Raw genomic sequence first — 20,743 nt, 5'->3', positions numbered from 1 at the left:
ACAAAAAGAAAGAAAAAATACTAGAATTTGCTTGCATATGTTTTTTCATAATTAAAATGAGCATATTTACTAATATAAAAACGGGAATTTGGTAACACAGGGCTAAATGCCTATTATAACAAATCTGTAAATAAAAACATTTATGTGTTAAAGAGGGACACAAAAGCCACAGTAATGTGCTCAATTTCTGTAAATATTGTCATGATGCACGAACATTTCTTTATTCATAATATAATTTCTTATTTCTTTCTTTGTTGAGAAGTTGTTCATATAATCTACTTGTTTTTTCTTGTTCTTTGATTTGCTTTATTTTTTATATCATCCTTGTTTAGTGGTCAAGAAATCAGTTCTTGTGTCAAAGGCCAGAAGTCAGGTAAGATCAGGTTTGCTGGTCTAGTTTTGAACTGTAAACAAGCCGAAATATAAGATGTGCATAATCTATGTGCTGGATTACAGTGTTGTCCTCTATTGGCCCTTTGGCAAGAGACGTCGAGAGCGTGGCTCTGTGTATGCGGGCACTGCTTTGCCAAGACATGTTCACTTTGGATCCCAATGTTCCTCCCATACCATTCAACCAAAAGGTCCTGTATAAATACAGGACATCAAATGCTTGTTTATGGGTCAATTATACTGTAGGTGAAAGCAGAATCTATGATACTTTCCTCTTATGAAACAGGTGTATGAGAGCTCAAAGCCCCTGAGGATTGGTTATTATGAGAACGATGGTTTCCAGCAGCCGTCTCCAAGCATGGCCAGGGCCTTCAGGGAGACTAAAGCCCTGCTGGAGAGAGCGGGCCACACGGTACACAACTACACTACATTAATAGTTGTTATATTAGCCATCGGCAGTTTGTTGGCAAGCAAAGGATATGCCCTTTTCAAACCATTAAAGGAACTCTCCACCGTTTTTTGAAATAGGGCTTATTCACTTTCTTTCCTACATTTAGATAGGTGGGCAAATGCATTTTTGTCTCAGTGCATGCATTGTTTTAGTTTGACAGGGTCGGCGCTAGCTTAGCTTAGCATAATGAATGGAATCCTTTGTTGCCAGCTAGCATGTCCTGAGTAAAAGTGATATAAAAAAATTAAAAAACCCCACCTAATTACTTCTTGTGGCCTGCGTATTCACAACAAGTACAAATAGCGATGCAGATTAACACTAGGTGATTTCTTAGGCAGATATTGACTTATATATTAAGGACTATATTAGGGGGAAGTACAGGCGAAGCACTGCTACTTGAGCGCGATATCTCTGCGCCCAAGTAGCATTGCTTCGCCTGTGCTTCCCCCTAATATAGTCCCAAGTCAATATCTGCATAGGAAATCGCCTAGTGTTAATCTGCATCGCTATTTGTACTTGTTGTGAATACGCAGGCCACAAGAAGTAATTAGGTAGGTTTTTTTTTTTTTATTATCACTTTTACTCAGGACATGCTACAAAGGATTCCATTCATGCTAAGCTAAGCTAGCGCTGACCCTGTCAAACTAAAACAATGCATGCACTGAGACAAAAATGCATTTGCCCACCTATCTAAATATAGGAAAGAAGGTGAATAAGCCCTATTTCAAAAAACGGTGGAGTGTTCCTTTAACACACAACAAATAGTTATGTATTTGTAAAATAAAGATCACCCATTTTTTACTGGATGTAACATCACAGTCTGAATGGCTTTTAAGATCTAAAATAAATAATAATTATGACTCAAATATACATATAGCTATCTTGTTATCTTGTGAATTTAAATGTAGTTTTCAAATTCTACATGTAACACCAGTAATTGTATTTTTATGAGAGCAGGGACTATTGTTGTTGTATGAATGTAATAATTAATAACTATGTTCAAATGTGTGTGTTTCTGTATGTATATTTGTTTTTATATCCATTATATCACACATTGTTTGGAGGACAACATTGGGCAGGATGTGTTTTTTTTTATTTTAAATAATGGGTTAAAATTAATTAATTTTTTAATAAATAATAAATGTTACTAAATTCCTTGTACAAGTTAGCTTTTTTTTGCTTTTGTTTATCATTTTTTAATTTAGTCATTTTAATTTCTGTTTAAAAATGCGAAGCTGTAACGCAGACTCAGATGAGCTTGGGTTGAGATCCATGTGCAGCTTTATTAGTGAAGACAATAGAGTCAAACAAACAGTCAAGGGTCAGCAACCAGCAAAGGACAGGACAGGACAGGCAGCGAACCATCAGAAACAGAGAGTGAACCATCAGGAACAAGGAGTCATAAACAGATTAACAGTCCGCGCGTCACAACACAGAAATGATAAACTGGGAAAATAAATGCTCAGAAATGTCCACTAAGGCAAAACAAGACTTTGCACAGATAATAGAAATTAAATAAAAAAAACATTGCTAATTGAAGCAATAATCATCAGATTATTTTATTATAAAAATAGACTGTAAAAAAATATGGACGTAGTGTTCATGACGTCACCCATAGGTTTCTGGGTAGGGTTGCACCAGCCGTTCGTAAGTTCTTTCTTAAATTGGAGCGTAAAGTCCACACTAGAGGCTTAGTAACTACTAGCTAGTTTGTAACTAACTCTGTACTTTATTCCGTTGCACCATTTGTTCGTAAGCCAGAACGTTGCTAGTAGGTTGTAAGCTCTCCGTAAAGTAATGCGTAGTCGCATAATATGACATTTAGCCTCGATGATTCAATAGCAGCCTTCAAATACGTGAGCAAGTTGTGTTGAAATGCCGTGAATTTCAGTTTATCCTTCATTCTAACTTCTTATGCCTCACGTTACTAACGGTAAAAATAAGTTTCCATTAAATACGATAGCCTGATCATTAATAACATAAGTGTTTTTATATGTAAATAACATTCAGAAACTGTATTTGAAATTAAATTAATAAGGATCAATAAATAAATATTGATACAAAAAACATAAATTACGTTAATTGATTATGACTGATATTTGACATGCACAACATGGACCGATGCACACAGTTTAGGACGGGTTTGTGTTAAAGAGCTGCTAACAAAGTAATCTTTTCACATAGTGTTTTCTCTCTTAAAATGTTAGCGAGTGTAAATGTCAGCATTATCATATACGTCTAAAGAATTGACGTCTGTCAGGTAAAAGAAGAGCTTATTAATGAAGTTCAGTCTGTCTAATATTTTGTTCCAGCCGCTACTCCTGATCGGAGGCTGCCGTAAATATTTAGTTTATACGTAGAGTTACGCCTCAACTAAGTTTAATGGTGCAACGCAAAAATATTTAGAAGTGCCTAAGTCGTAACTTAGTGTCCATTTACGTCAAAACTAGGCTAAGTTGTTACCTTCGCACAGTTGGTGCAACCGGCCCCTGAAGAGCATTTTTGATGGCCAAAGTGGGCGGAGCCGGCCGACGCCATCTTGGCAGTGCGTCACTTCCGGATAATCGAAAAATTAACAAAGAGGCGGATTATCTGAGGTGACGTGACGCTAACAGACAACTGACAAATGGCTAGTAGTGACAGCACCGGCAATCCACCTGTCACTCAAGTGCCCTCCCCCCACCCCCCACAGTTGTCATGAAGGGCAAAATTAGCTATATAGACCAAAACCACTTTTTGTACCAGGATGTAAACACATTGTTTCTGCTGTAAAGTTGGGCATATTAACATGGGGGGTATATGGGACTGATTCTCTTTCTCTCTAGCAGCCAGTTGATGAATTTTAACAGTTTAAGTCACTTCCGTGTTGGATTCAAGAGAGAGACCGGTTTAAATACTATACATTATACAGAACGTGTGATAAGTTGAGATTGCAGACTTGAAAAGCAGGTCTGATGTTCTGGTCTGGTGTGTTGTTCACATTTCAGCTTGTTCCTTTCCCACCTTTACGGGTCGACGAAGTCTTCTTTGAGTTAATTTTTAAGGGGCTCATGGCTGATGGAGGCAGAACGCTCTACAGTCATCTGTACGTCTGGTACCAGCACATTTACACGTCATGATTGATATCCATTAGAACTATTCCAGTGTTTCTGGCCTCATTAAAGACGCTGTAGTCATCTCTGATTCATAGTAATCAGACATTATGTTTGTATTCATATGTGTGTGTGATTTCAGGAAGCCAGGCCCCATTGATCCGTGTATCCGGGATCAGGCCGCCCTGTTGCGGATCCCAGGCTTCATAAAGAAGTTACTCTCTGTTGTTCTGAAGCCTTTTGTGAGTTCTGTAAATGTTGTTTCTGTTTCTCATTTGCATCTAATTAAGCAATCTGTTTTATTCAAGCTAATATGTTTTATAACTCTATATGTATAATAACTCTTATGTTTGGATTACTTTCTCCAGTATCCGCGGTTGTCTGCAAGCCTGAAAGCAGGTGCTGGAGTTGGGTAAGCTACAGACATTTTTTGTTAATATTAATTTGCATAATGAATATAATTATGCTGATAAATCTTGTGTTCTTGAGTGTAATTTAAGTTACGATTAAACAGTAAAGACCTCTACATTATTGCAAACAGATTTTTTATTTTTTTTTACTTTCTATGCATTAAAGAATCCTGACAAAAATCTATCATGTTTTCTATAATAATCTGAAGCAGCACAACTGTTTTCAACATTGATAATAATCATAAATGTTTCTTGTGCAGCAAATCATCATATTAGAATGATTTCTGAAGGATCATGTGACACTGAAGACTGGAGTAATGATGCTGAAAATTCAGCTTTGATCACAGGAATAAATTACATTTGAACAAATATTCACGTAGAAAACAGTCATTTTAAATTGTAATAATATTTCACAATAGAACTGAGCAGAATTGAAATGATACCTTCCTTTAATAGCTTTTTTTTTCTTTTGCAAGGTCTGTAGCAGAATTATGGAGACATCATGTAAATATTGAGGTATTTTTATTATTTTGATTTTATTATTAATATTATGTGGTCTTTCATCAACACCACTGAGATTGTAGAAATTATTATCACAGTGTAATAGAGGCCTATGGTTCTCTCTGGTCATTGCTGTAGCACATTAAATCATGTGAAGCCTCGCATTATGCACATTGTTTCTTCATTTTCATTCCTGGAACCATTTATAATCCCTGCTAGGAAACATTTAAAAGCCATCCAGACAAAAAAAATGAATGACATCCTAAATAAAAAAAGATTATTAAGTGTCCTCATTTCAGTGTATTATTGTGACCGGTGTTGGGGAAAGTTACTTTTAAAAGTAATACAATAATGTGTTACTCCCTATAAAAGTAACTGATTGCATTAATTAGTTACTTTTTATAGACAGTAATGTGTCACGGTCAGGGTTTGAAATTAACTTTTTAACCCACCGGCCAATTTGGCTACTAAATGTTTAAGTGACGGGCCATTCAGAACTTCTACTAGCCAAAAAGAAGAAATTAACCAGATTAACTACGTCACAGCTTTTATATATTTTCATACATTCATTTCTTATTAAAACAAAATCCTGTCATCCAGCAATCTCCTCCTTTCCTCATTTATTCTCATCTTTTTTTTTTCTTCTTTTTTTTTTTTTACCAAACGTGTTTTAGGTGGAGAAACATGTAGGATGATGTAAAGAACATGTAGGATGTTGGAAAATAGCAATGTCTTTTGTTAACCGAATGTTTTTTTAATCTTCGCTATTGCTGTAATGCAAGTGAACAAGCGCGCTGTTATGTGTTGCTTAGTGACGTCTGTGTTCAAGCAAGCCAGAAACGCACAGATTCTGCGCAATACGCTGTATTTAATAGATCATGATGACTCACGAGTTGAGTATTTGCAGATTTGGCTTACATGAACTTCCCCAGCAAAGTGCAAATTTGACAGCGTTACCCGACAAAGTAAATTTTTACCCGCATTTGCGGGTTGGCGGGTGTTAATTTCAAACCCTGGTTACGCTACTTTTCCTCACCTGGGCTGGGTTTGCTTCTTTGTTTTATTATTTTAAATCTAATCTTGACAAATGTAAAAGACCTTTCACACCAAAAGTGAATAAGCCTCAGGCTGAAGGAAATATTCACGTCTGTACAGCAGCTCAAACAAACCTTTCAGCTGTGCTGCGATTCTGGACCCGGAAGAAGAAGAAAGTTCAACTCTTACTTCAGCATTAAAAACAAAAAAGAAATGCATATGATGTTTATGACGGAATACCACAATATTTAAAGGTGTTTAGCAGTGATATTTCTATTTACAGCGTAATGCTAAAGTTTACAGTGGCTTCATAAATGAATTAAAAACATAAAAAAGCAAAACACCTGATGTACATTTCTTTGTTCTTCATTTTCTAGAAGTAGAGTTTAAGAACCTTGCTGTATTTTTGACAGGGGACAGGAGAGCTGTCAGTCAATACATGGGAAAACAAAGAAACCTGTTACTTATTTGAAAAAGTAACTCAGATATTTTGTTGTAAAATCAATAGTAATTCGTTACATGAAAAAAGTAATCCGATTACCTAACTCGCGTTACTTGTAATTCGTTACCCCCAACATTGATTGACAGTGCCTCCCTGCAGTTGAGCAAATGAATACTGTGTATAAAAGTGATTCTTATTCTGACATGATTGTATGTATTTTGAGAATGTGTGAAAGGTTTTTTGTTTTTCTCATCTGTAGGAATACACTGATGAGGTGATAGCAGAGTGGAGGAGACTTAATGTGGACGTTTTGTTGTGTCCTATGTTTGGACCAGCCTTCAATTTACATTACAGCGGCCGTATTACCAGTACGTACCTCACATTTACATTACTATTACATTATCTTTGTGTCTGTAACCTTTTTGTCATGAAGTGCAATTTTTTAAATTTGTCTTGTTAATCACTGTGCCACATCCCACGTCTCATTGCTTTTAGCTTTCAATTCCCTTATTATGTAAGGGATAATGTAGAGCGAGGCGGTTGTTATAGCGAATACAACCCCGACAAGCTGATCGGGACCCCGACGTGAAGCAGAGCTTGAATCAGCCTGAAGGGGTTGTATTCGCTTATTACATGGCTACCCACCAAATAAATCAATAATTTGACACAAAATATTGATTTAAAAAGGAGTTTATTGATATAAAAACGATTGTATTACTTCCGCTAAAGAAAATAGTCCGTTCTGTCTCTACGGTTAGAATCCTGCGTCCATAGCAACGCTCTGTTTTTCTTGGCAACGGTGTGTTATACTTCGCAGCGGTCTGTTATCAAGAAATAACAGATCGCATTCTACATTGGAATTCAACCAAGCCATGTAATAATACTAGTTAATTTTATTGTGACTAGCAAAAATGTGTTTCCTGTTTCATGATTTACTTAAAGTCAGCCTGAAACAAGTTTTGATAGACTTTTCTTCCCTATTGTGTCGTATCCACGACTTTCCCGAACTCTGACCTTTCCCGTGATCGCTATGGCAACGTAGAACAAGCCGGTAACGAACTTCCGGTTTACGTTAGCCTGAAGATACTGCTAACAGAGAGCCTCAACAAGCCCAAACAATTTGCTTGGATAATGAGGAGTAGAGCTTAGATCGGGCCCAAAAAATCAAGCCCGACCCTACCTGAGCCCGTTGTGTCCGAGCCTGGCCCGACACATTAACTGTAATTATGAGCCAAGCCCAATTTAGACCCAATCATTTTTAATACGTGGGCTGTTATAACCAGGGGCGGTGCCAGATATTTTTTTAACGTGTGCTGAGGGGGTGCTATATATATTATATATATAAATACTTTTAATAAATGAGCAAAAATTGGCCACTTAATATTTAATAATTAATTTTATTAAATTGAACAAGCACAACATTCGGCATTCAATCAAATATTATTAAAGATTTATCATTAATAATGTTATTTCAACACAATATCTCGTTATTTCGACATCAAATGTGTGCCGAGTGTGCGTGCAATAAGCAAGATGTGCATTTGTAAATCCGGTGACACGCGTGCATTGATTTTTATTAATAAACTAGTGTTTTCTGTCAGTGTCTGCTGCAAAGATGAAGATGATCATGGTGTTCACTTTTCATAATCAACATAGATGGAAAAAATTACATTATAATATTTGAACAAATATGTAACTAAATGCTCTTATTTAATGGCTACAACAAATATAGTAGGCCTACATACTCTCTATTTGTACAAATTGCTGCACATTCAAGTTAATTCTCGAATTAATTTTCACATTATTGAAAACAATAAACATACCACTTAAAAATATATATACGGTTGTACTGCAGTTTTTTCTAAGTAGCGTTACAAGAAACACTCTTTCTGCGTAGATCGAGGTCCGTTTATGTTGGAAACAACTCCCATTCATAAAATCCTTCAGTTTTCGCGTGTTGTTTGTGCACCTGACAACGGTACACGTTGAGCCACAAGGAGCCATTGCTTATCTGTCAGCATTACTACTTGTCAGTAATCAGTTTCACCCGTTTGTACCGCGACGCGAGTATCCCTTGTGTGCAAGCTTCATTGAGCGTTACGCTAAACCGGAACTGAGATACCGGCAACAGGAAGTATCGAGTGTCATGGCGACGCCCATTAAGACTCGCAGGAAAGTTGTGGATACCCGAGTGAAACGGCTTCTGGAACAAGAACACATGTGGGCGGGGCTTGATTTTGTCCGTGAGGATTTGATTGGATGGTTGTGGTTTGCTATTGGTGGATCTCATGTGAGTGACAGGTTGCCCCACCCTCATCATCAGAGAAGAGAAGAGATCCTGCTAGAGGAAGGGAAGTTATTTTGGTTAAAGTCCCCCTGTAGTCAATAATTTTATCCCTTAAAACTCATCTTTGATCACCAAAATGACACATTTAAAGTTTTTTTCCTTGAAAAAAAATTCTTCATGCCTTAAAATAGCTTGAATGTAACTCTACACCCTTGCCTCAGTAAGTATACGCTGTTCTATGAATATGCAAATGAGCCCCGCCTCCTCACTCAGCTCAGAGATCCACTCGTTGACGATCACTCGTTGATCTGATTGGTTACAAGGTAGTTTGTGACGTCAGAAACACCAGCGATTTCAAACCGTGTTTTTGAGACTGTCTTTGGTTCACTGCAGTTTTAAGGAGAAAATACTCAGCAATGGTGTCGACTTGTGAATTTACACATGGTTTGTCTTAAAGCATATTAAAAACACCACATAGACACATAAACAACATTAAAAGTTTGATTTTCACCTAATTATGTGCACAGATATATAATTTATAACAAATACTGCAATATTCCATTAGAAATAAGAATGGTCAATTTTGATTTCATGGTGACTTTAACAAAAAGGCTGTAGATTGTGATCCAATGTCTGTTTGATATTATGCAGTAGGTGTCTGTGGTTTAAAGTTACTTATTAACTCGAGTCATGATTTCAGCATTACATACGGCCTTCAACCTTTTAGATGCAGTAATTGTTCTCCACTCCTGAAGGTGCTCTCAGCTACACATCCCTGTACAACCTGCTGAACTTCCCAGCCGGGACCGTGACCGTGTCTACAGTGACGGAAGAGGACGAGGCACAGCTCAGTCAGTATAAGGGTTTCTATGGAGACGTGTGGGACAAACTCTTCCCTAAGGTAGGTTCTCTTACGAGAGGTCTCTCGTACTGCGTAAGTATCTTACACAATCCCTTTTCCGTGAGATATTGAGGCCAAAAATTATCCTTAATTTTGTAATAATGTGAAACGCGTTGCGGCAGCATGCAGACATAGGCAAATGAAACAGGCGTGGCTTAGGCCTATAAATATAGCTCGAAGGCTGATAGAATCTGATTTTTCATCTCTTCAGCGAAGCTCACGCATCGCTGGATCCGGAGAGAGAGAAGCCGCGCCGTCTGAGAAAGCCTTTCAGCAGGACGAGCCACTGCATCTGAAGTCGCTTCTTCACGAAGAAGTTGCTAAGTCATGGAACGCCCCCCTCTCAGCCAGAATGTGTTCCTCTGTCTCGCTGGCATTCTCCGCGGTTGACGGTGCCAAAGACAGAGGATACCATTCTCTTCCGCCGGTGGAAGAAGCCATAGCGGCTCATCTTTGCCCGCCCTCCGCTGGACAGCGCTCTAAGTTTGCGCTGCCTTCTAAGGCTTGCCACACGACGTCAACCATGCTCAGCCGCGCTTACACCGCCGCTGGACAGGCTGCATCGGCGTTGCATACAATGGCCACTCTGCAAATCTTCCAGGCTGATCTCCTCTGAAAGCTGGATGAGGATGGACCTGAAGCGATTTGCGTGCCGGACTTAAGGAGCGCCACGGACCTCGCTCTACGTGCCACTAAGTCTGCTGCACAGGCCATAGGACGGAACATGGCCTCTCTCACCGTAGCTGAGAGACATTTGTGGTTGCCGCTCTCGGAGATGTCCGAATCAGAGCACTCTGCATTCCTCGACGCTCCCTTCTCTTCTGCCGGCCTCTTCGGATCTTCCGTCAATGACTTTGTGGAAAGATTCTCTGAAGTGCAGAAAGCGTCACAGGCCATGAAGCACTTCCTACCGAAGCGCTCCAGCTCCACAGCAGGCCGTGCGAAACAACCGTCTGTTCGGAGCTCACAGCCACAGCCTCCGCCCACCGCCGCCACTTCGCAGTGCCGACAGGGCCCGGGACTCGAGACCGCGCTCTCGCTCTGCTAACCGCCGGCCCCCTACGCGTGGGCCCCGGACTAGGATTGCGGTAAAGCCCGAGGTCCCAAAGTCGTTCTAGCACGCCTAGGGAAACGACGGTGTTCAGGTCTCGCTGTGGCCAGACTTCCACCAAAACTTCTCGCTCGTTCAGTTCCAGGAAATGTGACTGTTCCAGTGTATTTTGCAGTAAACAAGCCGGAACCACAGCCCGCTTGCCTGCACACAAACGCCGTTTTTACGGCGACCCAGATAAATCCCATAAAGAGTGTATTTTCTGGTATTCCGGCCACGGCCGATGGTGTTATGAGTGTAGTAGAAATGCCCACAGCCCAGTACTCATTCCTACACACAAGCACAGCCCGCCACACAGGGCACGTGCACATAAAATCGACCCATGTCAATTGTGCATTAAACGTAGTAAATGTGCCCACAAACACTACATTCTGCATGTCTCACTGTTTCTGTAAAAACAAAACCAGCACACATTAAATCTGCCCAGGCAGACAGTGTATTCAGTGCAGTAAATGTGCCCGCTGACCCGCGCCCACATTCACTCACAGACATGAACCCACGGGGCTCGCCCCACCCTCCCCCTCTAGGCTGACCGCCGCAGAGGAGTCGAGCACGGGCAGACTGCCCGCTGTGATCAGCGCGCCCCCCGCCTCGAATGTCGCAAGCACGCCGTTCATGTTACAGCACACCGAAGGTCTTCGGTCGCCACGCGACCAGAGTTCACATTTCATTCAACCCCTAGTCATTCGTGCAGATGCATGGGCAAAGCTTCTCGGGTTTCAGAGTGGGTGCTAAACATTGTAAAGAGAGGCTATTCGCTACAGTTCAGTCGACGCCCCCGCCGGCGCGCGTCGAAACTACGGTAAAAAAAGAAGTTGCACACCTACTTCGTGCCGAAATAACTAAACTGTTGAGCAAAGGGGCCATAGAGCCTTTATCTCAAGCTCAAAGCGAAGTATTTGTATATCTGTACAGCAGATATTTCCTGGTACCGAAAAAAGACGGGTGTCTCAGACCCATACTAGATCTAAGACAGCTGAACAAAGCGCTTGCAAAACGCCATTTCAGAATGCTCACAACCAGAAAATATCTTTTCTGGGCACAGAGCTGGACTCGCTGTCTATGACAGCGCAGCTATCGCCACAGCGCACACTGAATATTCAGCACATGACGGAATCCTTCTGCTGTGGCGCTATTGTCCCGCTCAGAAAATTTCAGAGAATGCTGGGTCTTATGGCCTCAGCCTCATCAGTACTTCAGCTGGGTCTGCTTCGCATGCGCCCACTGCAGTTCTGGCTGAAAGCGCGAGTACCGCGGCGAGCGTGGACCTCCGGTCTGCTTCGTCTCAAGGTCGATCAGAAATGCATCTCAGCTCTAAATCCTTGGAAAGCAACCGACTGGTACCAATCAGGTGTAAGCCTGGGGACTTCCTCGAGTGTGAAGGTGGTGTCTACGGACGCCTCTACCTCGGGGTAGGGAGTGCTGCTCGAGGGCAGACCGTTCTTCAGCCAGTGGTCAGAACGGGAGAAGCTTCTGCATATAAACTGCCTGGAAATGCTGGCAGTAGACAATGCGCTGACGCGTTTTTGTCCCCAGATAAGGGGACACCACATCTTGGTCCGTTCGGACAACATGTCAGTGGTGGCTTATATAAATCGCCAAGGAGGTATCAGGTCCCGAAACCTTTACAGGCTGACGGAACGCCTCCTGGTATGGGCTCAGCACAACCTGCGCTCGCTGAGAGCAGCGCACGTGCCGGGTCACCTGAATATAGGACCAGACAGACTGTCCAGGAACAATGTTCCGACAGGAGAGTGGCCTCTACACCCACAGACAGTCCAAGTGCTGTGGAAAAAGTTCGCCAGAGCGAAGGTAGACCTGTTTGCGTCTCAAGAAAACGCTCGCTGTCCGGAGTTTTTTTCCAAGAGCAGGGATGCGCTGGCCCATGTCTAGCCCCGCTGCCCGCTCTATGCTTTTCCCCCCGTCTCGCTCCTGCCTCAGGTATTAGAGCGAATCAGGGAAAATGGATGCCCAGTGCTACTCGTGGCTCCGCTCTGGAAGAACCAGGCCTGGTTCCCAGTTCTGATGCAGCTGACAAGCACTGCCCTATGGCCAATACCAGTGAGGAGGGACCTCCTCTCTCAGGCCTCCTCCTCGCCCAGAGCTATGGTCCCTACATGTGTGGGCTATCAACGGGTACCCGCTAACCTCCCAGAGGGAGTGTTAAACACGATGACGCAGGCTAGGGCCCTGTCTACCAGACGGCTCTATTCCTCAAAATGGTTGGTGTTTTCTAGCTGGTGCACAGCTCGTGGCATATCACCCCCAGACTGTGGGGTGACGGAGGTTCTCTCCTTCCTACAAGCTGCTGGATAAGGGTAGGACCCCATCCACGCTCAAGGTTTACGTGGCGGCCATAGCAGTGTTTACTAAACCGGCGCTCGGCCAGTCACTTGGAAGGAACGATTTAGTCATCCGCTTCCTTAGGGGAGCTAAGAGGCTGAATCCTCCTAGACCTCCTTCAGTCCCTGTGTGGGACCTTTCTACGGTGTTGGAAGCCATGAAAGGTGCCCCATTCGAGCCTATCCAAATGATAGATGTTAAACACTTGTCTTTCAAGATAGTGTTTCTTCTGGCTCTCGCTTCAGTGAAGCGCATAGGGGATTTACAAGCGCTCTCAGTGAGCGCGACGTGTATGGAATTTGGGCCAAATGACTCGAAAGTCATACTCAAACCAAGGCACTGGTACGTTCCAAAATCCCTCAACACACCGTTTAGGGCACAGGTCATTTCCTTGTCAGCCCTGCCGGTCTCTAACGAGGAGAAGGACGCGAGCTTCCTTTGCCCGGTCAGGGCATTAAGGGCTTATGTGTCTCACTCGACTGTCTTCAGACAGACAGAGCAGCTCTTTGTTTCGTTCAGCGGGCGTTCTAAGGGACTAGCCGCATCGAAACAGAGTCTATCCAGATGGATAGTTGATGCTATAGCGCTGGCTTACACTTCTATGGGCCTGCGGTGCCCGTTAGGTGTCAGAGCGCACTCCACAAGAGGCATGGCCTCGTCGTGGGCCTGGTCCAGTGGGATTGCCTTGCAAGATATATGTATGGCGGCAGGCTGGGCCTCCCCGTCTACATTTATAAGGTTTTATAACCTAGAGGTTCCCGCCTTACAGGCTAAGTTGCTGTCGGTCTAATAAATCAGTATTGTCTGTTCTGATGTTATCGGGTCAGAATACTGGAGCTGCTGAGCGCTGCTCGCTGATCGACTGTATAACTCTATGGGCAGTGTGTAAGACCCACAATATTCATCAGTTCAGGCCGAGTTTTTCACCCTGTCTGTATGGAATACTATTTATGTAGTTTGCGCCTTATAGGACGCTACTAAATCTGGGAGAAAAATGCTGTTCTAGCCCCCTTTTTTCCCAGACTCCCTGTGAGTTCCCTGGTGATCGTGCACTATATGAGCCCCGGGCACCTGCCCTTGGGAATTTGGTGTTGGATCTCAGCACGCACTGCGTTTTAAATGGGTTCCCCTAGCATAAGATACTTACGCAGTACGAGAGACCTCTCGTAAGAGAACGTACTTGGTTACTAACGTAACCTCAGTTCTCTCTAGAAGAGGGAACGAGTACTGCGTATCTTAGCCGTGCATGCACTGGTTCGCTTCGGCGATGAAAAAACAGATTCTATCAGCCTTCGAGCTATATTTATAGGCCTAAGCCACGGCTGTTTCGGCGGGACGTGACGCAGACTCATTGGGTCTGACATCACGAGTGGCCTCGCTCGATAGGCTGCTGCAGTTGCCGCAGGTCAGCCAATAGGCACGCGAGCCATCTTGCCTATGTCTGCATGCTGCCGCAACGCGTTTTACATTATTACAAAATTAAGGATAATTTTTGGCTTCAATATCTCGCGGGAAAGGGATTTTCCCCTAGTGTAAGATATTTACGCAGTATTCGTTCCCTCTTCTAGAGAGAACTGAGGTTACGTTAGTAACCGAGTACGTTTTCACAGTGCAAAACCACTGAAGTTAAGTTGCATTTAAGTTGCAGTTGATTTTTAGCAAAAAAAAAAACGTTATTTCAAAATTATACGTTCTCATTAATGTGTAATCACTTAAACAAGCTAATTAAGTATTCTCGTAAGTGTATAATCTGCCATTTAGAATACATACGAGCGAGTCGCTCAAATGGTGGAAGCCATGTTGTGCATCCATCTTGAAAATACATTAGACAAAGAGGGACATACAAGCTTCGCCTTTCGCGTATTTACACGCAGTGGCACCGTGACAAATGCAAGAGAGAGATTTGCTCGCGTTTGCCGGCAGATTTGAAACAATACGGCCACCGTAGGAGTTAAAACGGCCTCGGAATGGGAGGAGCTAGAAAGTAATATTCAGTTGGTAGTCATATACAATTTCACCGCTAAATGGGAGTAAATCCTACACAATGTAGTTTTAAAGTGTTGTGAAAAATTGTGAGTTGTATGCCTGACAACCACAAGGCGGCAGTATAGTCACGATTACAAAGACAGAATCGGGACTGGGATCAGTACTTTTATAAAACAGACGTGATATATGTAAAGCTCTACTTAACTCCAGTAACCAATAGGAAAGCCATATATGGGACTATTTGGACTGTGTATATTTTTGGGCCCTATTTAAAAAAAAAAAAAAAAAAAGTATTTTAAAAGTTAAGCATTTTTGCATTTGCATTACTTTCGCATTACAAAGTCAAACCCATCATATAATATCAGTAATATGTCATGGGATGCAAATGTGTGTGTGTGTGTGTGTGTGTGTGTGTGTGTGTGTGTGTGTGTGTGTGTGTGTGTGTGTGTGTGTTTTCAGGCAGTGAAGGATGGCGTAGGTCTCCCTGTGTCAGTTCAGTGTGTATCTCTGCCGTGGCAGGATGAAATGTGTCTGCGCTTTATGAGAGAGGTGGAAGAGCTCACAGCCAAAAACTCACCAAAAATCACCAGGAAACATGTTGACTGAAAAGTCGGCTGTGTGTGTTTCTGAGCTGCAAACGGTTCAGTCGTAGGCGAGTTATGAACGGGCCGACGCAGAATCTGTGACCACAGAAACATCTACAGAATTTGATCATTGTTCATCAGGTGTTTTAGCTGATATGATGATGCTTTTGACTAACAACAAGACTTTAGTATGATGTATTCATTAATGTTTACATCTGATCGTTCTTGAGATTGTGTGTTGAGTTAATGTGTATTTTTGATGTTTAAATCAGATTAACATGTAAAAATGACTAAAAGACATTAATAGGTTGATCTGTTTGTCCAACCAGGGGCAGACAATGAGAAACTATTTGAAACTGGGCTTAATTCTTTGCAATAACTTTTGGTGAAGATAGTGGCACTGAAATTACACACTTCACCTTTAATAAACAAATAACTTTCAATCATTCTTCACTGTTTAAATGAAGTGTGAATATTTGATGCAGCTTCATCAAGCCTGAATGAGGATTTGAATGCATCTCTTCATATCTGTATAATTTTGTATAATTTAATGCCTTACAAAATTCATTAAACTAAAATGAATCAGTACATCACAGGTTCACTGAAAGCGTGTTCTTGCTTGTCTGTCGGCATGAGATGAGCACTGCTCGTTTTCTCGGCCCTGAATGATGACTTTGGTTGGAAAGGCTTTAACTGGACTTAATGACATGACACCATCAGCTCCAGTGTAATGTAAATATTTGTCTGTTCTGGGTTTTGCGCACATTTTACATTCTTCATTTGCATTAGTCATCAAGGATGGGAACTCATTAGGGACATTTCGATTTCTTCTTATTATATTGTTCTCTTTCTGGGTCCACTGCTGAAATGAACCCTAACTCTAATTCTGGCCTGAATAAAGAAATGTATTCAAAAAAACATTGATTTAATAATGTAACATGGAGACATACAATATGCTACTTTTGGGATCAGTAAGGTTAAAAAAATAAATAAAAAAAGAATACTTTTATTCAGCAAATATGCATTCAATTGATTAAAAGCGATAGTTGAGACATTTAGTGTTACAAAAGATGATTATAGTTACTAAAGTTATAAATATAGATATTTTCCTTACAAAAATGCATCACTTCACTTCAGAAGGCCTTTATTAATCCCCCGGAGTCGTATGGATTACTTTTATGATGGACGGATGCACTTTTTTTGGGCTTCAAAATCTCAGGTAAAGCTTGGAAGAGCCAGGATATTTTTTTAATTAATGTCATATACACCTGGGATAGTTTGAGGGTGAGTAAGTTATGGGATAATTTTCATTTTTGGGTGAACTAACCCTTTAAAATACATGCAAAATTTGAGTATCACATAAAACATTTACGAATAAAGCAGCGTTTCAATCCCATGTGTTCAAGAGAACAAAATCGTCACTTCCTGGGAAATCGGCGCAAAATATAAAAAAAAATTATAAAAAAAATGGTTGCTGCAATTGAGGAAGAAACTGACTCTTTTTTCCTCCATCATAAATGAGTTCGTCTCAGAGCGTCAGACGAAACACAATAAACGCTGTCATGTTCTCTTGAGTTCGGATGCTGGTGTTTGAGAACGCAATCTTGTAAGACGGAGGGAATTAACCAAATCTTTCTGATGACAGACTTTACAGGCAGAGCCACCAAACCAACATCTGAGATGCTGTGATGCGATTGGTCCGCGGGTTAGTCCAGTTATCCAATCACAGCCTCTTCTCAGGTAAAGTCACCTGAGTTTATATTTATTTAGTAAATGTGTTTCCATCGTTACCTTGTATTATGAAAACAAAAGCAATAAGGATCTGGAATTTATTGTTAACCTTATTATTTTATTAGCAAAATTTCACATACATAAACAAACATTTCTTAATTCATCTCCTATGTTAAATTTGTTTTGCTCTGACTTTGATTTTTATATTTCTTCTATAAGACTGTTAAAAAACAAAAAGTCTGTGAAATATTTAAAATGCTATGATACTCTCTTTAATACCCCTGATATCTTGTAATATCTTTATTCGTTAAAATTGAATGTGAGATATCCTTTTTCTGTTTTTATTTTATTTATTTTATGTATTTATTTATTTTTGTGTTATTCTCTGTATGTTACCTTTTCTGCAATAAAAAAAAAAATGTGTTTTCATCGTAGATTATGCACGTCTTCTTATCGGATAAGAAAATGTATCCGCCTCGATTGAGCGCATATGTTTTAATAAGCGTTTTTAGAATGTATGCACATCTTGACGTTTCCATCCAGCGTTTTTTTTTTTTATCCCAAAATGCACATAAAAATAGGTGGACAGAAGCATAGCTAATGGCATCCAACAGCCACGAGCACTCTACAGTGAACACAATGCTCCGACTGCGCACACTTCTCCCTCACGACCTCTAGAGGGTCCTGCAGAGCACATATCAAACAATATTCTTCATCAAACTTGTTGCATTGACTAACTGAGACTTGTTACAACACTTGTATACTGTTGCCCTCTTGTTGGTCTGATTGCTTCTATTGCTCTCCTCATTGGTAAGTCATTTTGGATAAAAGCGTCTGCTAAATGATTAAATGTAAATTGTGCATATCATCCAGACACAAGCCTAAAGGGTTGACTGATATAAGATGAGAGACAATGTTATGCTGGGACTTAAATATCCAAAGTGAATAGGATTTGGTATGCAAGAACACAAACGGATACATGTCAAATTTGTTTCAGTTACGATAGAGGGCGCTATAACTTCAACACCATCAACACTGCACAGCTGTGATCGCGGAAATCCACACAAAATCAATGGCATCCACAAGATCTACTATTTTTTTTATTTTTTTTTTACTTTATTTAGATTTTAGCCATGTTTTCCACACACATTATGGACTCTTGCAGTTGTATTTTGGTTTGGGGGTGAAATTACCTGGACATAACTTGACAGTTTTCATGAGATTCACCTTAATATTACATTTAAAAAATTCCAAGTAATAATTTCACTCTTTTAAATGAATAATTAAATTACTGTCATTAATAATAGTTTACTCATTCAAAAGTGGCTTACAGTACACTCATTTATTGAGATAACCTGAGGTCTTGATCAAGGGCACAATAGTGAAAGTTTATGGAATTGACCCATTAACCACTTTAAAGCAATTGGTAAATATTTTTTTAATTCATATGGATTGATTTGGACATAATGTGGGAATATAATATTGGTCAGAAAATGTTGATATAATACATAGGAGACATACCACCATGTCCTCCTCCTCCTCTTCTTCTTCCTCCTCCTGAACACAACAAAGTATATTAATAGGTTACATGTATGTTCACATATACACATGAATAGTATGAAAATAAAATACATAGGATATCTAGGATGAGTGTGTTCACACGTAAAAGACTAAGGCAAAATCTCACGCAACAGTTCAGACAGCAGAAGCATGCAATTAGTAGTATATATGTACTTAATAATTGAAAAGGAGGTTTGAGAGGGATGTGGCTTGAGACCAGTGGAGGTGTCATTAAGAACCGTCCAGTCCAGTCACTTTAATTACACAGCGTCGTTCTTTATTTGGTATAGTGTTTGTGTTTGTGTTTGTGTGTGTGTGGTTTCTAGGAGGGAAAAGGATATGGAATACAATTAGTTACATAATGGCACAATACAAGGCCACAATTCATTTGAATGATTATCAAACATTTGTAAAAGAACTTAGAATGCAGGAAATTAGCTAGGTAGCCTACAAACAAAGTCAATACATACATTTTCTCTGCCCCGTAATGCCTATAAATACTCAAATGCACATATTCTTACAATTACCACAGTGAGTCACGTGAGCAATATAAGCCAAGTTAAACTGTTCAATCTAACTGTAGAAACATATGGAACTTACGTAGTTCAATAACGCACACAAGGCAGGAGACACGGCATTTTCAGCACGACACACTAGGATTCCTCCATGTGGCATGAGCAAAAGGAAGGGGCTGTGTGTACCGGTGCTGCCTAATGAAGTCTGTGGCTGATTGAGGCTAATTAGTTGAAGGTGTGGTGAACTGCATGGGGAACTGAGGCCCCGTTTACACGATGGGAAAGCGCAGATATTTCCCTGCATTTTGGCCTGTCATTTACACGAAAACGCAGTTTTTATCGCAGAAAACAATTATTTCTAAAAACTCCGACCAAAGTGGAGATTTCTGAAAACGCCGGTTATGTGTTGCCATGTCAACTGGGAGAAACGGGGTTTTAGGTTCTCAAACGTCACATTATGCACCAGAAAATGCTTAGGTCATGTGAGCGCCCTATGTTTAGAGTTTGTTTGGCTAGCTTACTGTTTGATCATGGATGCTGTTAAGGTGGTACTCATTTTTACTTTTGTGCAAACGCTTTTGGCCTGTTTGCATTTGCAAACACAACTGCTGTACTATATCGAGGAGCAGAGGCGAAGGAGTACACGAAGGTCAGCATTTTTACAGCAGCTTTCCCTTCCAAGACGCCGGTACATTGCCTGCCAACGTCGCCGTCGCCGGTTTTGGATCCGACCTGGGCGAACCGCGGTCTGGTGGGAAAACTTTGAGAAAGAAGTCGTGCTCCCGGAAGAATGGCATGAGAACTTCTGAATGTCACGGTCATCTCTACTGACGCTTTCGGAGTTACTATGTCCCTCCATAGAAGGTCAGACTACTGTCATGCGGTCGCCGGTCAGTGTAGAGAAAAAAGTTGCCCTCACCCTATACTATTTAGCTGATGAGGGTAGACTACGTAAGACGGCCAACGCATTCGGCCTGTCTAGATCGGCCGTTTCAATAATAATCCGAAAAGTGTGTAGAGCAATAACTGTCCACTTGGGTCCTAAGTATATAACACTGCCTAAATCCGAAACTGCTGTCCAGCAACTTGTGCAGGGATTTGAAGAAGCTCATGGTCTTCCTCAGTGCCTAGGTGCTGTGGATGGGACGCATGTAGAGATAAAGCAACCACCAGCCAATTCCAGTGACTACATCAATAGGAAAGGGAGGTTTACCTTAAACATTCAAGCCACCTGCGATTATAAATATGCCTTCATGGACGTGGTAGTGAAATGGCCTGGGAGCGTGCACGACGCACGTATTTTTGCTAACTCCACACTTAACACATCCTTGAAAGATAGAAGCATCCCTCCCTGTCCAAGGCAAATCATCGAAGATGAAATGGCCATACCGGTTTACATACTAG

General features: G+C 41.1%; 1 protein-coding gene across 4 annotated transcripts in view; it reads left to right on the top strand.

Annotated features, from left to right (window-relative positions):
- The window catches only part of LOC308699656 (fatty-acid amide hydrolase 1-like), a 30,817-nt gene extending 13,844 nt beyond the window's left edge, over positions 1 to 16,973 (top strand). For 2 of the 4 annotated variants that reach the window (XM_081380556.1, XM_081380559.1), the window contains exons 6-15: positions 333 to 373; positions 457 to 581; positions 677 to 802; positions 3,829 to 3,926; positions 4,076 to 4,175; positions 4,302 to 4,345; positions 4,820 to 4,859; positions 6,581 to 6,689; positions 9,364 to 9,509; positions 15,409 to 16,973. In XM_081380556.1, coding sequence (XP_081236682.1) covers positions 333 to 373; positions 457 to 581; positions 677 to 802; positions 3,829 to 3,926; positions 4,076 to 4,175; positions 4,302 to 4,345; positions 4,820 to 4,859; positions 6,581 to 6,689; positions 9,364 to 9,509; positions 15,409 to 15,555 — 976 coding nt within the window. In that variant the 3' untranslated portion in view covers positions 15,556 to 16,973. The remainder of the gene's footprint in view (positions 1 to 332; positions 374 to 456; positions 582 to 676; positions 803 to 3,828; positions 3,927 to 4,075; positions 4,176 to 4,301; positions 4,346 to 4,819; positions 4,860 to 6,580; positions 6,690 to 9,363; positions 9,510 to 15,408) is intronic. The other 2 variants (XM_081380557.1, XM_081380558.1) reach the window with 2 other exon arrangements.
- Positions 16,974 to 20,743: the final 3,770 nt, after the last annotated feature.

Source organism: Scardinius erythrophthalmus (assembly GCF_964197995.2).
Source record: "Scardinius erythrophthalmus genome assembly, chromosome: 12".
NCBI lineage: Eukaryota > Metazoa > Chordata > Actinopteri > Cypriniformes > Leuciscidae > Scardinius > Scardinius erythrophthalmus.
The sequence above is the reverse complement of the archived record's forward strand: the minus strand, read 5'-3'. Positions and strand labels throughout refer to the sequence as shown.